A 27,584-nucleotide genomic window follows, 5' to 3' on the forward strand; every position below is an offset into this window, starting at 1 on the left:
TCAATGAAAACATACTTTTTATTATTTTGAAGAAATATGTATACACAGAATGATGGGAGATGATAAAAGTCTATGCGTATGGTAAAAGGTTACATTCAGAAATTATCACCATATTATCGTCTTGCTGCTTCTGATAATAGTTAATCCCAAAATATCGTTGAAATATTTTGTTATGAAGTAAAAAAAAGTCAACATTCAAAAGATTTTTAATACAAATTACCATGATTGTGTTTTCATGAATATTTTTAGAGCCCTGGTCCACAATTAAATTGTATTCATTATCAGGAAATACCTTGAAAACAACTGCATACCATATTCAATGATGAACTAATCAAAATATCCTAGTTGATATTTAAAGTTATGGCCACTGAATACGAACAAAATCAATTCATATCACACAGATAGTCCAATACTTTCCAGAGTAAACATTAAAGTCTATTTCATCAGAAGTTCTCCAAGGAAACAAAACATCTCAAACGTATAGACTTGCAGATAACAATACCAGTATACAAAATCCAACCAATCCTGATCCATGTTTGTATACACATCCCCATACTGGGATGAAGACATAGAACTCACATCTCCATGTTGGGGCTCTGTAGCTGCTGACTGATAAGGGCACCTGCTAAATTGTCCTATTAGCTGGTTTTATAGACGACTGGTGGAGCAGCAAAGCTAGAGTCAACCTGCTGACAAATATTCCCTGAACAGTTCTATAACTGATTGATTCACAGACAAGTTACATTAACTACCACAGTGGACAGGTTCACATAGGAAATGTACATAATGAATCAGTTGGACTGAGTTGTGACTGATTGTTCATGATAAATACAACACCATATAAAATAACATGATTTTTATCCACTTAGCACTCCCACATCCCAACAACATCAAAGCTATGGCTGGCTTAATATGGGAATATTTCTACCCAAAATAGATTAAATCTGGGAGGTTTGATGAATGGGACGTCACCTATGACAGACAGGACTGACGTGACAAATATTATTTCATTTCTCTGTAGCGTCTGGCAGTGTCATCGTGGCCCTGGCTACAAATTAAAAATCCATTAAGATGTTTTTATATTTGTTCACTATCATCTACACACTATAGTTAGTAACATCCACAGTGTCTCTCTTGGAACAGTTTATACATATTTACACCAATGTTTATTTACACATTAAAATGTTTATACAAGACTTAGATATACTGTAAATAGCAGTGTTGTAATATTCTGCTTCAAACTTTCTATATATTATAAGTTTTTCCTGTACACATGAACCACACACAATGCCAGAGGGTGGAGGCATGGTGAACGAGAAGTAAAACAAACCTATCTGACCAAGTAAAACTGTATGGGATAAAAACTGATAAAATATGTAAATGTGGATGGTTTTGAAGCACATCAGACAAATTGTTCTCATGAATTTTCATTTTTTACCAACAATTTAGATAAAAGTCTTTTAATGAAGACTGACTCTAAACTTTTATTTTCTCCCCGAAAGAAAAAATAAATCATCTGATCAGGTTGAAAAACAGTTTGGAAAGGAAGCAATTGTTTATAAAATTCAATTTAGTGTAATATTGCATAGCTCTTGTAATTTCCTTAATTAGAATTTTATCAAAACAGGCATCCTCAATAGAGAAATACAAATCCATTTGAGAAGATTTCCACTATTTACAAACAGTGCAGAATGCTATTCATATTTTTTAAAAATATATCTTTCAAAGTTTGGTAAATTCAAGTCTTTAAATTTTAAGATTAAAATATGAAGTTACACTTAAAACAATAGGAGAGTCAACATTGTGTGGTTAATTGATCTGTGGTATGTCTATAACGAGGTTAGAAAACCCATCATCATCACTGTCATCAAACATGGGGGCAACAGCCAGGGGGTCCCCTTTGCCTCCTTGTGCTTTCCGACCCTCCACACAATCTGCCTTGCGCCCTTTCTTACCACCTGCCTCTGGGGTTACTCCACTCCCCATCTGTCGCTTTCGACGACTGTCTTTTTTGTTTAAGCTGCGTTTTCTATCAAGGTTGGTGATAGCTTTATGAGGAATGTTTACACTCGGGAGTTTTTTTGTTACAGTCTTTCCTGACTTTTTTGTATCCAGTGTTTTTGAGACATCATCCTTTCCATTTTCCCCATGATTATCTGCAGCTGAATGATTACTGTTGTCTGCCATGTTTTCTGTTAGCGTATCGTTCGCCTCCCCAACATCGGATTGGCTGTCTGAAACAAAAGAGGATGCACAGCTGGATGATGTTGCCTCTGTGTCTTCATGCTCCATACACAAGAGAACACCATTGACCTCGATCAGATTGTCCTCTATATGGTTCTGGCAGAATGAGTTGGGACATTCCTGACACATCTTCACCGCCACCTTACCACACATGTCACAGTGATGCCAAGGGCAGTACCAGCTCCCTGTAATACATAAACAAGAGGTCAATGGGGCCTGTATCACACACATTTCTGACTTGACCTTTGTTTAGTTTTAATAGTTTAGTTTAATGTCCAATCAACAGCTATGGTAATTTAAGGACGGCCTCCCATGTGTGCAAGATACATGCGTGTAGTGTATTTAACGTCCTATAAACAGCTAAGGTCATTTAAGGACGGCCTCCTCTGTGTGCAAAATGCATGCGTGTAGTGTATGCGTGTGTGTTTTGGACCTTTGTGAAGATAGGAAATGCTTCATTTATTTTTATTGAAACTACAACCAAACTTGAAACTGCTTGAAACATGTACAGTTTATAAAGTCTTAAAACCATGTTAATTGAATTTCTTGGTTTTCCCAAAGTATTTGGAAATCACCATCCTACAGATTAAGGAAAATTTAAGGCACATTTTAGCATCTAAATCCACTTTTCTTTTTCAACACAGTATTTTCTGAAGTCCTTATTGTAATAATTCCTCATGAAAGATACAAATCCTCTGGAGTTTTGTGAATTTAAGATTTTAGATCTTATGAGGTATTGTCACACTCAACCAAGATGTCACATTACAATACTCTTAAGACATTCATACTTGATTAATATGTGAAGTTTGATGAAAATAAATCATGTCACCTGAGAAATGACAAAAACATTTTATAACTAGAAAATATCTTCAGTCATGAATGCTTCCTCACCAATGCAAATTAAGTGTCAACGTTCAACTGGTTAACAAATTTCTGTAATTAGAAACAGTGACCTTGCCATCCAGAAACAGTGACCTTGCATTCCATAAGTACAACTGATTTGATCTTTGCATAAATGTTGATAAAACTAGAAAATGTCTGTAAGACATGAAAGCCCCTGCCATCATGTGAAGTTAGTTTCAGTGTTTGATAATGTTCTTAACCTTGATCTTGACACCCTGAAATATGAACATAAACAAGGAACTATCATACTTCAAGTTGATAAATGGAGAAACCACACCGAACAATTGCAACATGCAAGTGACCTTTGAAACAAACTCATCTGTGGTATTCTCATTCCTAAAATCTGTATACATTCTGATCAAAATCTGTAAAGAAATGAAGTACCTGGAGTGATGACATTAAATCATTTGATGACTTTCTATATATAGCAACCATTACCTTGGCCTTGTTCTTCCAACCCTCAAGCCAAAAGATGTCTGCGGTATTATCATACCTGACCTTTGTATAAATTTTGAGAATAAAGTTGGTAGATTGATGACACTGAATTGGTTGATGATTTCTATATACAGCAACAGTGACCTCGGCCTTAGAACACTAAAATACGGGCATGTCAAGAGGTATTTGCATACATAAGTTTTATCAAAATCTGTTAAATAATGCAGTTGATAAGGTGTTTACAATGAATCGCCACAATATGGACAAGGGCAGCACTATATGCCCGCATAAAAAGGCAGCAGTGCCACTATTTTGTCATCCTGAATCATAAACTACTTGAGATTTTTTCATAATTGACCAACACATAGATTTTATCACTAACCGTGTGGTGGTCTGTTGAGCTTGAGACACTGGAGATGATAGACTTTGGGACAACCAGCTTTGTCACACATGACAAGCTCACCACCTTCTCCACACCTAAAACATTCATCTTCATGTTCTTTCTTGATATCTGTTTTTATCTTCTTCGGCTTCTTTTTCTTCTTCTTTGCCTCCAATGCTTCTTTAGCTCTTCGCTCATTAGCGACAGCAGCTGCAGTCTGCAATCACACAACCATAATACAACACCGAGATCAAATATACCAAAGAAAATCTTCATACACCGATTCCTATAATTTGGATCTTGATATTTTTTAATCCAGGATATTTTCCAGTACTGTATAACACGAAATGTTGGTGGGTAGTTTCCTTCATGGTTTGAGGCCATTTAGATCGTTTCGTGGATATCCTATATTAACAGTAGACATGTGTATCATTCAAATTTGTTGTATTTAGTTTGTGGTTCAATAGTAACAATGAAAAACCACGAATGTTCATACACAACCAACATTTTATGTTATCCAGTATGTATTCCAACAAATTGATCCCCAATCCTCCTAGATTAATTTAAGTTTTCAGATTTATAATAAATTATTATACTAATATCTATGAAAGAATTACTATACACATTTTCAATTGAACCATTTTTTAAGGGGATGGTGAGATATTTTTTAAGAGATCCAATCACTAGTCAATCAAAACAAAACTGTTCCCCAGCCATGTCTGACGAGTACTTTTTATCAATTAACCATGAAAACCAATTACTGTGTTTTTCCATGTAGAAATGAAGAAAGTGTTGTCTCACCTTGGGTCGAACACCCAAAAATCCGCTACAGTTAGGAGCACCACAACAACATGCTGTCTTATCATTACCAAGGCATTCAAGATTGTAGTTGAAGGTCAGCTCAGAGCCTGGCAACCAAAAATAAATCAATGACATGTCATATTTTGACATCACAAGCTTACACAGTCATATCAGTTTTATAAATTAATGGCATATTTTTCTTGTTAGTAAAATTATGATCAACGGCTTTTTACTGACATTGCCAGAGATCTTCCATTGTTTTTAATACTTTGAATGTCAAATGAAAATCATAAGGATGAAACTTGCTATGGTCAAAACACAAATATTTCATTCAAAACCAACTCATTTTATCCCTCTATGAACTTAACCATTCATAGCCATATTCAACACTTAAATACATAAATTGTTCACGTAGAATGAAACTGAAACAAATTGATTTAAGCACAATGTAGTGTCCCCTTGACCTAAGGATGCTCTAGACCATATTAGGTTAAAATTATTTTAACTTGTTCTGCACAAGGGAACCAACCTGCTGGTACGTCATGGAGGGCAAAGAGTCCCACGCGAACATCTCCATTGACGGTCCACTTCTGTGTTTCACAGTTCGGGTTGCAGCAGTGGTTCATAAACCGAGACAGGTTGCCTTTGGGGCCTGCATCTATAATTCTACAAGACAGAACAAGTGGAGGACGTGGTTTAGAGAACAAACACAATGTTGAAATAGTGTGACAGCCTAAAGGTATGAATTTAAACCTTGTATTTTCGAAGCGGCATAAACACAGTTTTACTGCCGAACACAGGCTATTTCCCCTAGCTAAAAAGAGCCTTCTTTTCCCAAAATCTGAGGAATACAATTTCAATACAAATACTGCTCTATTTTTCCCAATCCTTAAAGGAACAGGCTGTTGTAAAATTTAGGTAACAAAAACACTGAGTCATCATCATATTTGATTATCAATACCTTATATATCAAACATGGTAATATCAGTTTTATCTTGTACTTTGAGCGGTAAGTTAATCAAGTCATTGATGGACCAGATTCCCAGAATCAAAGTCATTTATCTCCCCTTAGTTGCAGAATGGCCATAGAAAAAAATCTATGATCAAGTTTGGAAGGGTTTGATTTAAAATAACATAATAAATCATAAACTTTACTATTAATGTAAGCAGACAAAATTTCACTATTTGAACTCAGGTGGTAAAATCCAGTTTTTCCTACATTAATACATTCATCCAGTGTTAATTTATTGGTGTTAATTTCCTCCATTACATTAAAATTCTATATATGTTTGAGATTACTTATATTTTGTGAAAGATATATCTTTGTGTGAATTTGTAGGAAGCTTTGTTAAGAAATTTTAGTATCCTATAAATATTTGTTGAAATATGCATATAAAATTTCTGGAAGAGAATGACACTAACCTGCAATGTACACGAATAATTCAGCACATGAACTCAACATCTGTGCGTCCAAAATAACAACTTACTAATAGTAAAAAAGTTTTTCATTTCAGAGATATGAATTTAATGCCATTTAAGCATTAAAGCTATTTTGGTCTCTTTGGAGTATAACATATAGATAGATAAGCCATTTTAATTAATCAGTTGTTATACTAAATCAAATGACTGACAGCACCAACTGAAGTTTACCAGCAGCAGTAAAGGTTGATATTCTTCACAATTTCACAGACTGATGAAATGCAATGATACAACTTTTCATGAAAATAATCTAGGATATATATCACAAACCTGTTTTTGTCCAGTGTTAACATGTAGAAATTAGAAATGTTGGTCTCATGGGCCGTATCAATTCTCTTTTTCACCTCCTGCTCGTCAATCAAATCTCCTACATACTCATTCACAAACTGTCCCTGTAAAGTCAATACCATTGATTAAGTTCTCTCATTTCGAAACCAGATTTTGATATTGTTATGTACATTTTTTTTCATTTTCTACTGCTGAATCTTTCCTCTCAAGTAATGCAGTTAAATATTCAATTGTGTTCAACTCACAATAAATCAACGATAAACTGCTATTTATGAAATCTGGATTCTTGCCAACAAATGTTGTTCGGTCAATGACAATACATATAACATGTGGACTCTGTAAAATCCAGAACTCACTGAAAACCAAACAAATCATGTGGTCCCATTCGTATCCAGTTTAACAATATATAGACATTTCTATCTTTTTATCAATACACAATTAATACCTTTTTAACATCGGCTAGGGTTTTCAGTCCCCAGCCTCTGCCCTCGGCAGTTTTAAATGGTACAGAGTCGGGGTAAGTACGTTTCTGGAAGCGTTGATTCTGACATTTTTCCCCAGCAGGGCACACAGCAGGATTGCACTCATACATCAGCATTCGGTTGAGACAGTCCGTCTCACTGCTGCAGGGATTCTCATGATCTGGTCGACATTCACACCTTGGGATCTCCGACAAGTCAGCCTTGTAAATCTGCACACTACCCAGAGGAACATTTGACTGTGAATGTAAAAGGGTATATATAGCATAATCAGTTTCTTCTAAATCAAAATGTGTTTTATGCTACTGGTATCTATTTAACAGTTGGAATTAATGAACAAAGAAATCAAGTCAAAGTACATTTAATGATTTTCTATATAAACTTAAAGGAAACGCCATTATATTATTTGAATCGACAGCATTTCACCTTAGGTACCAAAACCAATGCACTATACTACGAGTCCATACCCGATTAATGATTCCTACTATGCTAGTCTTAAACTTATTTTTATAGTGCAAGTGTACAACTTGTTTAACTAACTTGTAAGGAGCTGGATTTTATTGTTTAATACTCACTTTGACAAACTTGTAAGGAGATGGATTATACTGTGAAATATTCACTTTGACAAACTTGTAAGGAGCTGGTTTATACTGTGAAATACTCACTTTGACAAACTTGTAAGGAGCTGGATTATACTGTGAAATACTCACTTTGATAAACTTGTAAGGAGCTGGATTATACTGTGAAATACTCACTTTGACAAACTTGTAAGGAGCTGGATTATACTGTGAAATACTTACTTTGACAAACTTGTAAGGAGCTGGATTATACTGTGAATTACTCACTTTGACAATCTTGTAAGGAGCTGGATTATACTGTGAAATACTTACTTTGACAAACTTGTAAGGAGCTGGATTATACAGTGAAATACTCACTTTGACAAACTTGTAAGGAGCTGGATTATACTGTGAATTACTCACTTTGACAAACTTGTAAGGAGCTGGTTTTCTGTCTGTCTTTTGTTGTTCTATCTGTTCCTTGTTCTCCTTGGCCTTTTTCCACAATTTGTAAGCTTCCATGGCCTCTGTTACACCTGGAGAGAGAATAACATCAAATACAATTAATACTTCTCACGGCTATTCCATTAAAACATAACCCTACCCCCCGGACGGCAAAATATACAATTAGACTATTCAAATGAAAATAGAAATGATGAGCAACACCACCACTAAATCCGGTACAAAATGTAACGTTTGATTTACATCCTACGTAGGCTATTCAGTTCAATATATGCATGTATCCTAACCATGGATGACTCAATTTGAAACAGGCCTACATCAACAAGTGTTTTCCCCGCAATACCTAACCTTTAACACGAGTGATTTTATTTTCATGTCTTTGGGTGGACCATGTACTTTTAAACAGAACAGTCAAACAAAATTTGCAAAAATGTCATACTTACAAAATGTAATTAATGAGGCATTTTCTAAAATATTTCCAAGACCAACAACAGGCAGGACTATTCCAGTAAAACAACTAAACCCACCTCAGGAACCAAGGTTTTGTTTAAGGGTATAAACCCACCTCAGGAACCAAGGTTTTGTTTAAGGGTATAAACCCACCTCAGGAACCAAGGTTTTGTTTAAGGGTATAAACCCACCTCAGGAACCAAGGTTTTGTTTAAGGGTATAAACCCACCTCAGGAACCAAGGTTTTGTTTAAGGGTATAAACCCACCTCAGGAACCAAGGTTTTGTTTAAGGGTATAAACCCACCTCAGGAACCAAGGTTTTGTTTAAGGGTATAAACCCACCTCAGGAACCAAGGTTTTGTTTAAGGGTATAAACTGTAGAATTTGATCGACTATTTGTATAAAACAGACAGGAAACGCAACAACATGAGAAGTGATTTTTTTGTTGTACAAGGATTGGGATATCAATTTTTGTTTTTATGATAGGAATATCTTCCTTATGATCATATGCTTCATATACCACCCTCACTCACCTGTATTGATAATTAATCAATATTGCATGGCCTTATGACCTAATATTTACTGTGTATCCTCTATTTAAAACAAATCTAACAAGGCGACATTTTATCATAACCTGCTGTTTATTCAGTTAATATCCCATCAGTTTCACATCAACACTAGGATTAGGTACCATGCTCAGCCAAATATTTAGGAGGCACGGTAGTCTAGTGGTATGACGCCAGACTTGTGACCTAAGGGTTGCGGGTTCGAGTCACATCGTGGCACTGTGTTGTATTGTTGAACAAGTTACTTTATTGAACAAGATACTTGCCTCCGCTTGTTCCAGTCTACTCATCTGTAAATGAGTATGTGGTCGGGCAATGTTAGAATTGTTGAATGCTAGTTAAGAGCGCCGAAATGGCAGCATCGGCTGTATGCTCCCCAGGGAGTTGAGAAAAACATTGGCTTGATGCAAAGGCCCTATAACCACAGATAATAATTTGTGAATCGCTTAGAGATGACTTACGAACTAGGTTGTGATGAAGCGGAATGTAAGAACCTCAAATTATTATTATTATACTGGTAACCAACTGTCAGATAATCTATCTCCCCTAACCTAATGCTATACATGTATTTACTACCTACCATTAGAGAACACCTTAGCCAGGTGCTTCCCCAAACTGGACTCCTTGCTTCCCTTGTCCCCTTCTTGGAATGAAAATACCCTGTAAAAATATTAGTGCACTCAACTTAATTTTCAGCAATATCTAGTACAATTCTACACAAGTGTTTTTTCTACGTAAATTTTTTCAACATGGTGTTCCTACATGAATTGGGAAAATGTAACATTATTTTCACTGAAATCAGGAAGATATTCCTCAATTTTTCTTCATTTTGGGAAAATACAGCACTTATTTGTTGGGGAAAGCAGCTTGTATTTGGATGTAAAACTAGGCAAATAATATCACTCACTAATCTAGACAAAATATCATCGAAGTTTTTTACTTTGTGACAACAGCATTAAACAATTGCTGATTAAGTATTTTCAGACATTGATATTCACAGAACCTTTTTACACTTCCATCCAGACCTTCAAAGAGTGATTAATGTAAGTGGATAACTTTCTTTCACAACTGTTGTCAAATAAATTGATTCTAATACTAGTAAAATTACCTGCTTATGTTTTTCATTCATGCTTACCTGCCCATGTGAATCCAAAAATAGTCGTGAGAACCGAAGAATCGGACAGGAAACTCGCCAACCTGGTGATTCTTCTCTTGGATATTCAAAGGCACATTATGAGGACAACAAATCTCACCAGGCCACCATCTACAGAAGAACAAAGCAAGTCTACTGATGTCAGAAGATGGGACAAACAAAATTTTATATTTCTCAATGATTCTTTCAAATAGATACAATCTTACTATTTTTTAGTCATTTGATCGTACTGAATGAAGATTGATTTTTTGATAGATATATACATCTATTTTCAGAGGTTGACTTCAATAAAAAGACTGAAGTTTGAAAAGCAAGGTAAAGTTACCACTGCACAAATTATTTTTCTTCAAAGAAATTTTGACAATCTTAAAGGATTTATGTACCTATAGTTCCCGAGCTTCACCCAAATAATATCTCCATACAGTGGTCTTTTGCCCTGAGTACAATCATGACAGTACCAACTGCCCTCAGGCGTATGATCCATCTTCAGGCACTCTGCATGGAAAGCTGCAGGGCAACTCTCACAGCACAGTAAGGACCCTCCTATGGATTACATAAATAATAATTACTGCACATAGCAATTACTTAAGTAATAATTACTGCACATAGCAAGTACAATTATGTTAACATGACAGAACTTTAGGAGACACCACAAAAGTCACCTCATAACATTTTGCAGTATGCAGAAAATACTTTATACATCTTTTACAAATTACAAAGATTTGGAAAATGTGTTCAAGTTCCACATTACATAAATGATAATCTAAAAAAACAAAGTCGGAGTTACAGTCAAAAATGATGATCCAGAACTCCTATTCAAGAAACCATTCTCAAGCTAAAGTCCACTTTCTTCATTTTCAATTTCTCATTGAAATCATGTGACTCTATCAACAGCTAAGTTCTTTCACATACTTATAAAGTGTTCATTATAAGTTTGAATGATTTGTGACTAGAACAAGGACCTAGAACAGAATACGGGTGTGAGCATGAAAACAGTTTCATCAAGACAGGTCCAGGACTCTGAATTCGGTTTTAAAGAAATCCCTAATAGTGTGTTATTTATTTTTTCCAAATCTAAGTGTCATGATCACAGCAAGTCTTTGGAATATTCAACAGAACAACAACTAAAATCAAGGGCTTATAATAGGTTCAGTGCATGACAGTTTCATGTCAATGGAGTTTGATTTAAAGCTGTACCTCTGTTGCAGACAAAACACCAGCTGAGGTTGACGTGACTGTGGTGTCGCTGGGACGGTAGTGGCTGGAAGTGTTTACTGCAGAGAATGTTGTACCCTGGCAGAATCTCGCTACCGGCTGCTATACAAAACTCTCCTGTATGGTACGCTGTCGGACACTGGATACACCGTAAAAGTTTACCTGCCAAAAATCATTTCCATGTTTGATTATGGTACTGTGTTATCTCATTCACCCCTGAAATTTCATAATGAACTATTCCAACCTGTGAATTGGAGGAGTTCAAATGTGTCTTCAGGGGTGAACGAGTTAAATTTCGAGGAGAAAGCAATTACTTCTCAACAGCAGCATCACAATAACAGGTTTTGTATAACTATTTTGTTAAGGTAGTTCATTCATTTATTTATTTCCGATCCAACAGACCCAAGGGTCCACTTACAGAATGGATAACAACATTACAACACAAATATACAATATCACAGTCAGTTATGCATGTAACACAGACTAAAAGATACTCATATGTAAAACAAATGGAATAAGCGATAGCAAATATTCGTTAACCGTACTTTGAACTCTGCGAGAGGAACAAAACATATCAGTCTGGTGCAAAATCAAGATAGTTAAAATTACATTGAATCCTGTTTAAAACACTGTACTTTCTAACATGCCACGTGACATTTCAATCAATTTATGTACTCAACATGGCATTGTAAACAGATAAAGTCACACCAGTTATACTGGACACAGGAAATTGTCTATTTATGTACTCAACATGGCATTGTAAACAGATAAAGTCACACCAGTAATACTGGACACAGGAAATTGTCTAAATCTAATTGACTTAAACCGGTAGTTGAGTTAAATACCTGTATTCCATTGTTGACATTGAGTTGAAAATGTAAAAGTGATCACCTGTCCTAAGATTTTTATTAGAAATAACAAATAAGAAAAAATATATCTATAAATGGTGAATGACCTTGATCATTGCACCCTAAAGCAAAAACTCATTCAAGGTATTCTAATATATATATGTAAAGTTTGATACTTTTTTTAATCTAAACCAGAAAGTGATCTTGACCTTGCCACCCTGAAACATAAGCTCATTAGATATTCTTATACTTGATCAATACATGAAAGTTTGATTGAGGTCCTTGAGGATTAAAGTAGCTAGATAACAAATGTGAACATTAGTACAAACAGTTAGCTGGACAGAACGCTATATCTCCTCCATGACCTAGTCATGAGAGGAGGAAAAGGAGCGTGGTTAAAAAATCCAGTACGGCTCCTTCATTGGTCAATAGAGATTTTTGAACCAGTTAGATACACAACATCAAGCCAATCTTAAGCATTTCTTCTGGGGTTTTACAATTCCACTAGTCAAGTCCTGGTCTAGTAGATGTTTTTTTTAAATCTGCCTGCAGGCTAGTATTCTAAATAGGAAATTACACACCCCTGAACATCAAAGTTTCATTTGGTTAAGAGTTTAAATGTTTTTATCAAAAGCGAAGGTCATTTAAGGATGTGCCTCCATGAGTGTTATGCATGTAAGTGCACTAGAGACAGTATATAGCGTGGTGATGCTGACTTTGAGTGCAGTCTCACTAAAATAACATGCTGAACACATCCAGCATGGGTTGTTCACATTTTATTTAGATCACTGGTACATTTATGAAATAAATTTCTGTTCTGGTCAAATATTACAAACTATGAACTTTTAAAAACACGGGAAAATGTAAAACAAAGGGAAAAATTGTTAGCTACCTTTCTGGTGGAATGGCTTTTTGGGAATTATTAAACATGAATTGATTATGATTTTTTTTAGAAATAACAACACCTTTATAGTGGCTTACCTCTGTTACTGTTCCTGGCACTCTTGGGATTATCTATAGAACAGGTGGCACAACAATGTAGGGGACATACAAGCCCTTTACTTTCTGTCCGTGCATTCAAACACTTATTCACACAGTTTTCATGGTAAAATTTTCCACATGCAGGCACAGTACAAATTCTCGTGTCTTTATCAGCCTTCTTGCAGCAGAAACATGTATGGTTTCCTGAAATCAGTTATTAAGAAATTCATCAAATGATTTGTTAAGACTTAATGTACAGAAAAATGATTCATATTTCTCATACTCCAGAGAGGCATGTTCGACGTAAAAACCTGTACTAGATTTCCCATACCTATGACATGAAAATCTGATTTGAAAACTAGGTGAGAATTTGAATTCCCTACATATACATGTATTAGCGGGTTTTTTTATCATCTGATTTGCACTTATTCAAACCTTTACTTGAACCTAGATGAAGCCACAGTGACTTAATTACAGTGAACTGAGTGATGCTTGAATACTTTTAGTTTCACCAAGACATCTTTAAATGTTAACAAGAGGCCCATGGGCCTTAACGGTCACCTGAGTCTATAGTATTTATTTTTGTTGTTGAAATATGTACCAATTTGAGTAAAAAATAGTATAATGTTAACTTAACTTTGTCAGGACCATGAGCTGATCATTCCTAGACCAATTTTAAGTGAGATCGGCCTATTAGAACTTAGTAGCAAAATAGCGGCCATGGCAGCCAAATTGTATTTCTGATTGACCCGAAAAATAACAACACTTTGTCAGGACCATGATTCGATCATTCCTACAAAGTTTCAGTTCAATCGGCCAAGTAGATCTTTACTTTAAGTTTGAAATAGTTTACCAAAATGGCAGCCGTGGTGGCCATATTGGATTTCTGATCGACCCGAAAAATAACAACACTTTGTCAGGACCATGAGTCAATCATTCCTACAAAGTTTCAGTTCAATCGGCCTAGCAGAACTTGACTTTAAGTTTGAAATATGTTTTCAAAATGGTGGCCGTGGCGGCCATATTGGATTTATGATTGACCTGAAAAATAACAACACTTTGTCAGGACCATGAGTCGATCATTCCTACAAACTTTAAGTTCAATCGGTCCAGCAGAACTTGACTTTAAGTTTGAAATAGGTTTTCAAAATGGCGGCCGTGGCGGCCATATTGGATTTCTGATCGACCCGAAAAATAACAACACTTTGTCAGGACCATGAGGCGATCATTCCTATCAACTTTCAGTTCAATCGGCCCAGCAGAACTTGACTTTAAGTTTGAAATGTAAAATGTTAACGGACGACGGACGACGGACGACGGACGACGACGGACGAAAACGGATAGCAATAGGTCACTTGAGCTAAAGCTCAGGTGACCTAAAAATTACAGCCAACTTACAAAAGAAGCAGAGGGCAAAAATTATAATGGGCGACTTACTGACATATGCATGTTGGGGCCTAAATAACTGTTAACATTTGTTTCTGGAGATTGAAAAACATAAGCAATGCTGATAATTTCCAAAAAAATATCATGTACTCCATGCCTGAACTGTGGCTTTACCAAGTTGTTTTCAGCTTGTTTGATTTTTTAACCTTAGAAAGCATTTGGTACATTAAAAATTATTAGAAAATGTTTTGTAATTTCAACAATAAATTTAGGTTTATAAAAGTGTAGAATAAGATAGGAGGTTCAATCAATTCTCATAAAATTCAAACCATTGGTATGAAGTAACAAAGTCTGAATATATAGATTTCGACATCACTAACAAGATGTTATCCCTAGTCTTTGTAAAGGCATTAAAGCCTTGACTACAAGTGGGATTTCCTTGTATGAGCAACACAAGAAGACAAAGTATGACCAGGCACACCACAGGAGCAAGTGACCAGTGATCACTGACTATTTACATACAGATATTGTACTGGAATTCCCGGGGTATCGTAAATGGTCTCATTACACTGTTAATACACTGAAGGATTCTTGTCCCACTGCACAGTATATTTTTTTTATCATAAACAGTGACCTCCCCTTAATTTTGTTCGGGATATGACTAGCATTGTTCGGCCAAATCACTTTTGTTGATCAGGTTACTCAGTCAGTTAGAGGGATAGCATAACAAGTCCAGGGTTTGAATCCCAGTCTAGGCCTGCTGCATGATACAGCAAAGCTATACTCATGCTGGAAAAATACTTTCCAGAGCATAATTACAGTTTTTGTCAGCGGTAAAAGGATCCTAAATAGCCCAAACTCTTATAACCACCCACTTCTAACATTCAAGCTAACAATAACAAGCGCCAGAGAGCTGTACGAGTTTGGACTACATCCATAAATCTTGAGGCATGTAATCTGAAGCAAAGCAAAACTGTATATTTGCAAAAATTAGTCTGTTGTAATGTATAGCATGTAGCGTCATTGCAAATGTCTCTATAAATACCTGTAGTGCACTCATCACATTTGAAGTCTCCAGATGGCGTCACACTTAAACCGAGACAGTCTTTGTGGAAGTTCCCCTGACATTGGCCTTCACATATAAGCAGGTCCCCCACCTTGTGACAGATTTCACACAGGTTCTCCTTCATCGTTGGTGCACGTGATGACAATTTAAATATTTCTAGCTCATACTCCTCCTCCGGTTCCTTAGTCGCCGCCGCCTTAGGGACTGGTATCACAGGTTTGCTTTCCTCCTGCCAGACCACAATCATCAGGTTAGGTTTAGTTCACACCAATCAAATTTTACCAAAAAGGGGTTTCCATCAGTTATAGACAGGCTTACTTCATTCAGTATATTGTTAAATAATATATTCAATGATACAAAGAATAACAATAAATTAACTTCCTGTAAGGCCTAAAAAAAAATATTACTTTGTTCTCAGGCCATTTTTTTTTCAAAAGAGATGAGACAGGGAGGTATTTTTTTTTATTCTGTAGTTTGTAAAACGTTAATTGTGGGCATTACCTTGTCAAATGTGCCCGTTTTTTGTCGCCTTACACACACAGATACTTTAGCAGAACAGAGTTTATCTGGGAACGACCATGTTCCAAAATCGATGTTACCGGTTTTTATAGTTGTGTAAAGATCCGTTATGGAGTGAGCCTCCGAAAATCCCCCCATGATGTTCCAGGGAAGAATCACGGACCCCCCTTTCCTTATTTGTACCGAAATGAGCGCCATTTGTACACAAAGTTAGTAAGTCATAATCTTTTCAACGCTTGCCTGTATATCAATTTTCTTATCTTTATTCAAACGTTTTTGGGACTTGTGACTAACGAGTAAAAACATGCGGACCAATTTTCCGGATTCTTTTTAAGAAGGCGGCTGGCGCATTCACATATATCTTTTTATTACTTTCATGATAAAATCGACAATGCGGTGCCCTAAAATGAAATGCGCGTGGGCCTGAGAACCAAGTTATTATTTTTTGGCCTAACACAAACGCAAAACTTTAAAATTCAAAATTTGCTCAATAATTCTTGAAAAGTGCAGTAATTTATGATATATTCCAAAATATTTAGCAAATTTCTACACTTTTCCATGATTCATCTACTTACCAGTACTTTCTAAGCCATGACTCCTATCAGTTAAAACACTTTACATGACCTATGCAAACTATGGTGTCACCGTCTCTATCTCTGTATTGAGTGAAATGTCTGTACAAGGCCCATATTCATGAAACCATTCTCATGCTCAAGCTTAAGTTCTGTGCTCAGGCAAACGTTTTTGAAACTTGCTTAAACCATGCAACACGGTCAAAAAGCAAAGTGTAAACAATGTAAACAGTATTCAGCTTTTAGTCTCTTCAGAATACTTCCATAGAATTGACAAAATGTGAGTTTTATTAATTTACCAGGAGGACAAGAAATTGGGCTTGAACACAGAATCTGAGTTTGGGCACGAGAAAAGTTTCTTTCATGAATACAGACCCTGTGGTTTTAGTGTTAGTGTCAGTATTGACTGAGAGTGTCAGTGCTACTATCGGTATCGACAGAGGATGTATGTACCTGAGTGTCAGTGTTACTATCAGTATCGACAGAGGATTATGGACCTGAGTGTTAGTGTTACTATCGGTATCAACAGAGGATTATGTACCTGAGTGTCCGTGTTACTATCGGTATCAACAGAGGATTATGTACATGAGTGTCGGTGTTAATATCAGTATCAACAGAGGATTATGTCCCTGAGTGTCAGTGTTACTATCAGTATCGACAGAGGATGTTTTTTGTACCTGAGTGTCGGTGTTACTATCAGTATCAACAGAGGATTATGTACCTGAGTGTCAGTGTTACTATCAGTATCGACAGAGGATTATGTACCTGAGTGTCAGTGTTACTATCGGTATCAACAGAGGATTATGTACCTGAGTGTCGGTGTTAATATCAGTATCAACAGAGGATTATGTACCTGAGTGTCAGTGTTACTATCAGTATCGACAGAGGATTATGTACCCGAGTGTCAGTGTTACTATCAGTATCGTGTACCCGAGTGTCAGTGTTACTATCAGTATCGACAGAGGATTATGTACCTGAGTGTCAGTGTTACTATCAGTATCGACAGAGGATGTTTTTTGTACCTGAGTGTCGGTGTTACTATCAGTATCAACAGAGGATTATGTATCTGAGTGTCGGTGTTACTATCAGTATCAACAGAGGACTATGTACCTGAGTGTCGGTGTTACTATCAGTATCAACAGAGTATTATGTACCTGAGTGTCAGTGTTACTATCAGTATCGACAGAGGATGTATGTACCCGAGTGTCGGTGTTACTATCAGTATCGACAGAGGATGTATGAACCTGAGTGTCGGTGTTACTATCAGTATCGACAGAGGATTATGTACCTGAGTGTCGGTGTTACTATCAGTATCAACAGAGGATTGTGTACTTGAGTGTCAGTGTTACTATCAGTATCGACAGAGAATTATGTACCTGAGTGTCAGTGTTACTATCAGTATCGACAGAGGATTATGTACCTGAGTGTCAGTGTTACTATCGGTATCGACAGGATTTTGTACCCGAGTGTCGGTGTTACTATCGGTATCGACAGAGGATTATGTACCTGAGTGTCGGTGTTACTATCGGTATCGACAGAGGATGCTGCAGACTTTCTCCTCCGGCTGACCTTCACTGGTCCTGTTGTAGGAACGGATGTAGTAACCTCCTCCTTTTCCTCCTTTGCCACTACTTCACTTGTCTTCAACACAAAAAAACATATTTCCATATATTACATGTTTAATATATGCACATTGTGAATACATATTTCTATCGGGATATGTTCAAAAATCTACATTTCCTTTTTATTTTTTCCTATACGCTATCAAAAACAAGCTAAAAGGTGCAGAAAGCTAGTCAATGATTGTTTACCGACAACTTCAAGGAAAGTTGGAGGAAAGTTTAAAACAATCCTGACATCCTATGCTGTAGTACTAGCCTACCTCCTGCACTCCCATCACTCCGGTAGCCACATGGTTAATGATACAATCAAGAGATGAACTGGATTCTGGTGTAGTAGGGCGTCGCCCAGATCGGCTAGAAGCCTGTTGACAACAAACGTTGGAAGTCATTAGATCTACAGTCGAACCTCGTTATCTCGAACTGGTATAACTCGAAGACCCCGTTTAACTTGAAGTATTTCATCGGTCCCGGCCAAAACTCTTCTTAATCTTAGTAATAAAAACTCTGATAATTCGAACTCTGAAAACACGAAAAACTTGGATATCCCGAAGTGAAACATCAGTCCCAACAACGAAAATCCTACATAAAAATATCTCCTACCTCGAAGTTTCTTACGATTCACAAGTCTATAATATATTCTTTAATTATTTGATACATATTATACGCAGTGCTACGGTAAACATCGTTCTCATAGAGCAGCTTACTCTCGGTCATAATTACTTCGATTAAACTTATCCCATTAAAATGTGTATGACTGTAAAAACACTTTGTACAAATAAAGAAACAAACTTCATCAATGTTGATTAACAACAATTAGTACTTACTGCGAGCCCGTAAACAATTTGAATAGCACTTTATTTACACCAAAGTTGCCGACACATTCTAACCGGAAAATGGGTCACAGTGTGCGGTCATGCGTAAATAACCTCCACAGTAAAAATCACAACCTAGGACTGGTTCGTTGGTTTATGTTTTTACAGGAGCTTGTATGGCACTGATAATTAATTGAGAGATTATAGGAACAATACGATAATTATTGTTGAGTACGTCGTGTTGATGAGATGTCAAGTGTCATTGGGGTCTATAAATGTGGATATGTTTCCTGATTAACTCATACCCAATTCGGAATGTCGAAATCAACTGAGCAATCCAGCGTGTACGCTCAAATACAGTGATTTGTATAAAGACTTGCGCATTTTCATTTCCGCATTGAAATTTCTATCAGCATAGCACAAGGTCGGAGACAGCATGTGTGTTTATTGTAACATTAATTAATTAATGAATATGATATAAATAAGTTGTTATTTCTTATTTTATAGTTATCTTCTGTCATTTATCGACTGTTTAAATACGTTGATTGTCAGAGAAATCAATGACATATATAGCCTCATATTGGACCAAACACTTTACCAAGCTTTCTGCCAAACATAGGAACTCGCTTAACTTGAATACTTCGAAGTTTCCCAACGATCCCGTCGACTTCGAGATAACGAGGTTCGACTGTAATTATAGGGAGTTATACCAAATGATCTAATTATAGGAAGCTATATACCAAACCAAGTCCTGAATTACCATTTTTCTGTTTCTTTGTAAAAGTATTTCTCCTTTGTTATGTTACTCAGTAGTCTAATTTTCTTGTGTGTAAATGAAGCAAGAAAAACATAGCGAGACAATTCACAGTAGTCCACAAGTAAATAGGTACAAAATGTGTTCAAGATTCCTAGGAGTTACACGGAAGTTACACTATGGACAAACTTAATGATAAAAAGTCGAAGTACAAAATGTGTTCAAGATGACCTTCACTTGGTAAGCAATGTTCTGCCATCCAATGATGTATCTTTATCCAAGACATGCTATTTCTATGTGTTGTGATATAGAAGTAATGACACAGGCAAAACCTTTCCAGCAATACAGGTCAAAGTTCAAATAAGCTTCAAGGAACCAACTTCTTAGTTTGATAATGTGTCATTCTGTCAAACAAGATTTAACCATGTGCCAGGTTTGGCAGTCTAATTTTTTACAATGAATACTCAAGACTTCTTAAAGATAAAGACCATGAAGACGTACTTTTACATTTTGATACTCGTAGGATGTAATAAGTTACTCAATATTTACTTTAAGAGAAGTTGGTACTTTAATATACTTTTAACAACTTGGCTTGACCTTGATAACTAGCATCTGCAGTCTGTCTCGACAAAGATTTCTAGTGGAACTCAAGTCTGTTTTGTTATATCCAATCCATGCCTTTGAGAGATATAAATTGTTTTTAAATTTCAAACAGACAAAAACAACACAGAAAAGAAAAACACTTTTAAATGCCCCCAACCCAAATATGTGTTTAGGTATGCTTTGAGTAAAAGGGACAAGAATGACGCCCTAATTTCCTAAGTTTTATAACATAAGTCACCTTTGGTTTTGGAGTTGCTTTTTTATCAGCTTTGTCAGACAAATCTTCTTCCTCTGTTTCTTCTAGCATTTCTAAAAATTTTGAGGTTGGTTTGGAGATTCGGCCTGATGCCAACTTCCTCTGTGGCTCAGGGGAACCTGCAGTAAACAGAAAATTAGTTACCGATGTATCACAAAAATTAACAATATATATTGCGAAGAAAATAAGTTATATATTTTTAAGTGTGGCCCGACATCTACTTCTTCGAACACACAAAACCATTTAGCAAAGCTTATCCTGCATATCTCAGTAAATGGCACAAAATTTCAAAAAAAGGCAGCATGTTGGATATTTAATCGAGCACATTCGTTCACATTTTTAAACCTATTGGATGCTGCTCCAAGCTACTAGAGAAACCTACCCTGGTCAGATGTGAACTTGGATTTGTATCTAGCTTTCTGTTTTTTACTCATCATACACCATTGCTGCTTCAGATATGCCACCAATCCATCCTCATCCAAGTCTGGATGTTCTTCCGTGGCACTGTCTCTATGCTTCTGACAAAAGACATCAAAGGACCCATCCCCACTCCCGAGTTTCGGCGATACCAAGGGTTCGCTCAAATGAGGGGTCTCCACCTTTTTTCGTTTAGCTGTGGCTGTAACTACCGATTCCTCTTTGTCAGATTTCCTTTTTCTTTTCCTGGTGTCTTTCACAGAGTCTGTTTCCTCCAGTTTAATGTCAAGTTTACTATCGCCCTTGTTATTCGCATTTTTACTTTCACCTTTGTCTTTTGATGCATATATATAGGTGTAGTGCTGTTTTCTTTCATTCCTAGACATCGGCAACGCCTCCTCCGCTTCTTTTATGGCTATATTCCATGCTGCTGTACGACTGGGGTTGACCTTGTACAGTTTTTCAAGTTTTCCTTTCGCAAATTTACTTGCAGTTTTAAGAGCCTCAGACTTGTGATCTTCGTATTGCTTCCTGCCTTTAAATTCCATAATGCTTGAAGAGAAAAGCCATCCTCTCTCTTCTTCATGACCGAAGTACTGCACATGATACAAACGAACCCGTTCTGGAAAATAATTTAGTTATTTAAAAACAATTTTCATTCACTCATGAAATTTCAAATTCACATAAGATTTACTCCGTTCCAGATTAAGACATCATTATAACAGTCAATACTACAGATTTTTCACTTTGTTCTATACTACATTTGTATTGTCATTCTATAGACATGTCACACTAATTACGCACCGATAAATATATATTTATCATAGAATAATGTTTATGCAAAAACAGTTAGGTGTAAGTTATAAACTTGCAAATTTTGGTTGACAATAAAATTTATTTTAAAAAAAAAACATCAAAAATACACATTTTTCAAGAAATGTGTTTGTGCCATGTACTTACTATTGAACTTTGTGTAGAGTCCCTGAAATGGGTCGTAGGACACCATACATGGCCACCAAGGGTGCCCTGGTACTTTTCCCCACAGAACATCACCAACCAACCACTGGGCTGGTTTCTCATTCTCCAGCTTAGAATCTGCTTCTGAAGAAGCCTCCACCTTTATTTCAGGTGTTTTTTTACGCACACTACTTGTTGCAGCCTTAGGTGGCGTTTTCTCTTCTTCTTCAAAGTCAATCTTTTTAGGTTTCCTGTTGCGTTTACCCTGAATCAAAGTTTCCTGGAAGATATTTTTATAAGTCTGGTTTGCTGGTGAAGGTTTTTCAGGGGGACTTTTTGATTCTGTATTTTTCTCTGTACTTTGTGTCTCTGCTGCATTCTTTTTTTTAGCGCTTGAAGCTTTTCTACTCTTTTTAGCACTGCGGGATTTGGACTTGCTTGCATCTTCACTTTTCTCCTTGTCTGCTTGTTCCTCAGTTTTTGCTACATCACCTGTACCTGTAAAAAAAAAGGAACGAGATATCACAACTGAACCAACAGTTCTAGAAAAAATACTCCTCTTAATATTATATCTACTTATAGTCAACTTCAAATTTTCTACAAGAATACATACCTTTTGACAAGAATAAAGAAGAAAATGAAGGATTAAAGGAATATGGTATTTTCATTAAACCAAAACCCTTACCAAAATCAGATTCTTGTGATGAGTCAGCATTACTTAAATCGATGGACTTTTTTGTTGATTTTGATGTGAACATCAAAATAAAACAATTTTTATTATGAACATGACAAAGACGTTATTTCTTGTAGCTAAAGGAAATACATATTCAGACAGCTTGTGAACGTGTCGCAGTCGGACAGCCTTTTCAGAAAGGGCGCGCAATAAATCATTGTTTTATTAACCTTCACGAAAGTCAATAATTAGTTGATTATTATTTCACCACTGATAATACATTAATCATTTAAGAACTAAAAATTGCACAGATGAACACTAATGCACACAGAAATACAACCTGCATCTCTCCATATTTCCAAACTTACTTATTATGTCAGATTGTTAAATCAACCTCCATATTGTTATTTTCAGCCAGAATACAAACATTGAAAGGGCCACTGTACTAAAGTCATATATTAAAGTCTGTATCAAGTTTATTATAAATTATTCCCATAAATGTATTCAAGAATTACAGATTGTCACACTTGTGTTTCCTCATCACGAGCATTTGAATAAAATTGAAAGGCCACCACAGGTGGACTCCAGATATATATCTACATGCTCACGATTAGAAAATTGTTTGAATGACAAACCCTGAAAACACTATGAGATAAATAGTTTAGCATCTATATACTACTTCTTTATCTAGTTCTCCAATCAATAAATAGACAACTAAATACCATTATGGCATAATTGCCAATCAACTTCTAAACCTAATGATCAAGATCCTGTCAGTGACAAATGTAACAAATACAAGTTGTGCGTGTAGGAACACCATCATTGTCCATGAACCTTAAAATTATGTTGAATATCAAAACAATATTCTCGCATTGGCTCTCAGTACACACATTTATACTTAAAATGGTGTATGGTAATATTTTTTCATAATGATTTTCGTTATGACAGACTTTTTTTTAAGCAGATCACCTTTGCATGTGGGACACTTTTGAATTTGTATAGATACTATTAGAATAACTATTTCTGGTTCATGACATCAATTGGCAAGAGTGCACATTCTATTTTGAGAAAGTACATTCCAAAATGGGAAAATCCATTCTGAAGTTGTTCTCAACTTCTTCAGGAGTTTCTCACACTGACAATCTGTGATAATGAATTTATCATGCTTCTGGTAGGTGGTATATCATCGTAACTATATGATAATGTTTGATCTTTCTCACATGACAAATAAACTCAGTATTTAATCAAGAGTGGTGTACCTGGACTAACATCTCCAGCTTCCTGTACACATAGTTCTGTCTTCAGGTCTGCATCCAACTTAACAACCTTTCCTGTGCCCTCAATATGTAATGTTGCCTCTACATCTGGTGCACACTCAGCACTCCCTCTATTGGCGCTGGCCTTGCTCTGCGCAATCTTTGTGTTCCGAGTCAAGTTCGCAATCTGTGGTAGGTGGTGACGAAATCCAACAGCAGCACCAGCAGGAACAGATTTGGGGGACTCGAGGACAGGGTCTGACGACTCAGCAGGAGATTTGCAGTCTCCATTCACAAGTGGCTTGTCCCCAACTTTCAGAATTGGAGGCGATTTGTCTACATCCATGGTCTTCTCACTGCTGCAAGATTACCTGAACACGAAAAAACAGATATCAATTTTCAGATACTAGCTTATACTTATTAACATAAATTATAAAAAAAATAGCTTTCAGAACATGCAGATAAGCAGAACACGTGCAGAATTTTGTCAATGTATTGTTAAGAGAATTTTAAGTGTAGATATATTTACTGCTGATGGTCGTTTTAATGACAAGAAGCAGGGATACTATGACAACATTTCGAAGGCATTTTCCCCCATTAACTCTTTCCGTACCGCAACTCCGGTCCGGATTCCGTACCGGATGTACTTATTAGACTCGCCCCCGCGCATATAACAAAATGGTGGATTATTAAGGTACTTTTTAGACTAGGTGTAACTGCCGCAAGAATTAAACAGGTAACCGTGAACAAATATTGTTATTGTTTCATGTTCTGGTTCATAGACAAACACTTCTTTATTTTCGCAGCATAATGACTAACTGGCAGCTGATTATGACTGAGAAATCGACATTTGTCTGGCAATAAACAAAACGAGTCCTTGTATTTAACACAGCGTTGTAGTGCAGGTTTGAAATGGGGATTGATTATGGTTACAAATGTGGAGTCGTTGATTTTTTTTCTAAATACATGTAGATTTCATCAAGACTTATATAAGAATATTCAAATTTACTTCCATAAATCTCAACAAATATCTGATGATAAATTTATGAGTGTTCGTATCGAATTAGGTTCCCCCAATTTGTTTACATTTGAGGCACCAAACGCAAACATCTTGTGGCAAATGCGAAAACATTAAGTCACATAATAAAAAAAGTGTACTCTGCAAAAATAAAATTATTTCTTCCAAACTGACGGGTTCTGATTTTAGCGACAATTAATTGTTTTGTCGCGACAGTCTCGTGCGATAACCAACTAAACATCAGGCAGGTTACATCAAAGTCTCTTGTCTTGTGTACACGACAACGGGGATGAGACAGCCCTTTATTTTGTCGTCTGTACACGACAATGGGGACCAGGATGACATATTGTTGTCGTGTGTACACGACAACGGTACGGAAAGAGTTAACACACAGAAAAATCAAAGGGTTAAAAAAATGGTTCAAATCTTCTATCAATCATATGATTAATTTAAAAGTCTTGTCAAGTCACTATTTAAATGTTCAAACTATGTCTTCAGGTCTGAATCAACTGAAACAGTTCAAAAAAAGAAGTGCATTCAGAGAATCCGAAGGAAGTACTGTTAAGCAAAGTATTACAAAAATCGAGGGAGTGTTAACAAAATATCTATAGGCAAAAAGTTCACAAATTAAAGTCTTTGAGACCATAATTCACCTCTTCTGTTGTCGTTATTTACTTGCTTCAAACTTTCGAGTGATTTGCAGCATGTATGGTATCTTCTCAATCTTTAATTTATGTAAATTTAGGATCCTATAAATGACCGGTCACCGGGTATTCTCATTCTGAAGGGTTGTATTGTGGTTAATCTTGTTATTGCATTATGATGTGTACTGTAATCTTGTTATTGCATTTGTATGATACACGTAATTCTTTCCGGTGTGGTTAACTAAGAGAGTACAAATAGTATAATGGTGGACTGGGTAATCGTATAATGTTCACTTTACATATTTTTGATGTAATTATGCAGTCTGAAAAGTATATAAAGGCAGGGGGTAAATCTAAATAGCGTAAATACAAATGTTGAAACTACATTTTACTGATAAGCAGTCCTCGTCTCATTTCAAAACAATGGACACTTCCCAGTGAGGGGTCTGTGTTTTGATTGGTACATATTCATAATTATGGTCACGGGCGTTCATAGTACAATAGAAAGAACATTGTGATTTTTAACAAAACCAAGAATTAAAAGTAGAAAAATCAACATAATGTGCAAAATCCATGCATGTCATTTGTTTATCAACATCACCCGACTTATACATCATGCAGGGACACATCTTGCGGTGATCAATTTGAAATAAACTTGAAAAACTATTTCAAATCTTTAACAAACGTTTAAACCTCCATGACAGGGTAAGCATGATGCACAATGAGAAAAAAACTGCGGTTTAACAGCACAATAGACCGCTCGTACACGAAAGCACTTATGGCTACCAGTAGAGTTCGATAGTATTTACTCATATTAAAGGGGTCAAATATGTTTTATAACGTGTAGTAGTAAATGGTACATATACAAAACTGTTTATAATATGTCGACATAATTGATTACCATGAAAAAGACCACAAAATCTTCATACGAGATTTGCGGCAAGCTGTTTTAGCTCCACCGGAAGAAATACTCTTTCATGCTTCGATTTACCTCCAAGTCGTGTCGGTAGCGTTCGGCAATATTCGGCGGGAAAAATAATTGAATATGATTGGCTATTGACAACTTCGGGAATTTCCGACAATATTTCAACCTATGAAAACGGCGGGTAATATCGAAAGTAGCTTTAAGGATGCATACACTTTGAAATCTAAATGTTCCGGAAAATATATTTTTACTGGAATACTTTTCTATATTAGATCATATCATGATCATTGGGAGAGAGAAATAGGAATTACAAACGTTTCGCCCCAAAACCGTTACGCCCCAAACCAGCTCGCCCCAATTTTTTTTCACATCGCCCCAATTTTCGCCCGAAGTATGACAACCATATCGCCCAAAATCCGTTTCGCCCCAAAAGCTATATCGCCCGTAAAATTCTGTATCGCCCCAACCGCTACGAACCGATATTGAACTGTAAAAGGCAGGTAATGGAAGGTAACTTTTTCAATTTTAGAGCTGTGACCATTTCTTGTTTCAAATAATTTCGCGTGGAAATAATCTAATTAATTCTCTTAAACATGTATATCATCTAAAATATACAAATACATGCCTTACATAGATATATTATAGATATGATACGTTAGCTGATTTAAACAGTTTTTATTTGTCATTCAACAAAAAGGATTAGGCACAAGTTATCTCAACTTAGAAACGCCGTCTCCCATACATTTCATTATATTGATTACATGACAACAACAACAAATATATTTATAATATATATGAACAAAGAAGAAAGGAAGGGAAAAGGGAAGAAAAGAAATTTAGAAGAATAAGAAAGAGAGATG

The 27,584-nt window shown here is 36.1% G+C and overlaps 1 protein-coding gene across 3 annotated transcripts; it reads right to left on the minus strand.

Annotated features, from left to right (window-relative positions):
- LOC110441593 (histone-lysine N-methyltransferase NSD2-like) lies at positions 1-26,804 on the minus strand. 3 transcript variants are annotated; one of them, XM_021484786.1, is made up of 20 exons: positions 26,701-26,804; positions 24,141-24,508; positions 22,212-22,706; positions 21,217-21,873; positions 20,817-20,953; positions 18,670-18,771; positions 18,294-18,428; positions 15,676-15,925; positions 13,245-13,448; positions 11,398-11,577; positions 10,584-10,743; positions 10,183-10,311; positions 9,628-9,707; positions 7,992-8,104; positions 6,978-7,250; positions 6,515-6,636; positions 5,295-5,431; positions 4,766-4,872; positions 3,965-4,181; positions 1-2,234 (listed from the first exon to the last, which is right to left on the minus strand). In XM_021484786.1, the coding sequence occupies exons 2-20, from the start codon at positions 24,481-24,483 to the stop codon at positions 1,810-1,812; spliced, it is 4,266 nt and encodes a 1,421-aa protein (XP_021340461.1). In that variant the 5' UTR covers positions 24,484-24,508; positions 26,701-26,804; the 3' UTR covers positions 1-1,809. The 3 variants fall into 3 exon arrangements, with proteins under 3 accessions (XP_021340461.1, XP_021340459.1, XP_021340460.1); XM_021484784.1 differs by having other exon boundaries at positions 1-2,429; XM_021484785.1 differs by lacking the exon at positions 18,670-18,771 and having other exon boundaries at positions 1-2,429.
- Between the last annotated feature and the right edge of the window lie 780 nt (positions 26,805-27,584).

The sequence above is a fragment of the Mizuhopecten yessoensis genome, unplaced genomic scaffold (genome assembly GCF_002113885.1).
Source record: "Mizuhopecten yessoensis strain PY_sf001 unplaced genomic scaffold, ASM211388v2 scaffold716049, whole genome shotgun sequence".
Taxonomy (NCBI): domain Eukaryota; kingdom Metazoa; phylum Mollusca; class Bivalvia; order Pectinida; family Pectinidae; genus Mizuhopecten; species Mizuhopecten yessoensis.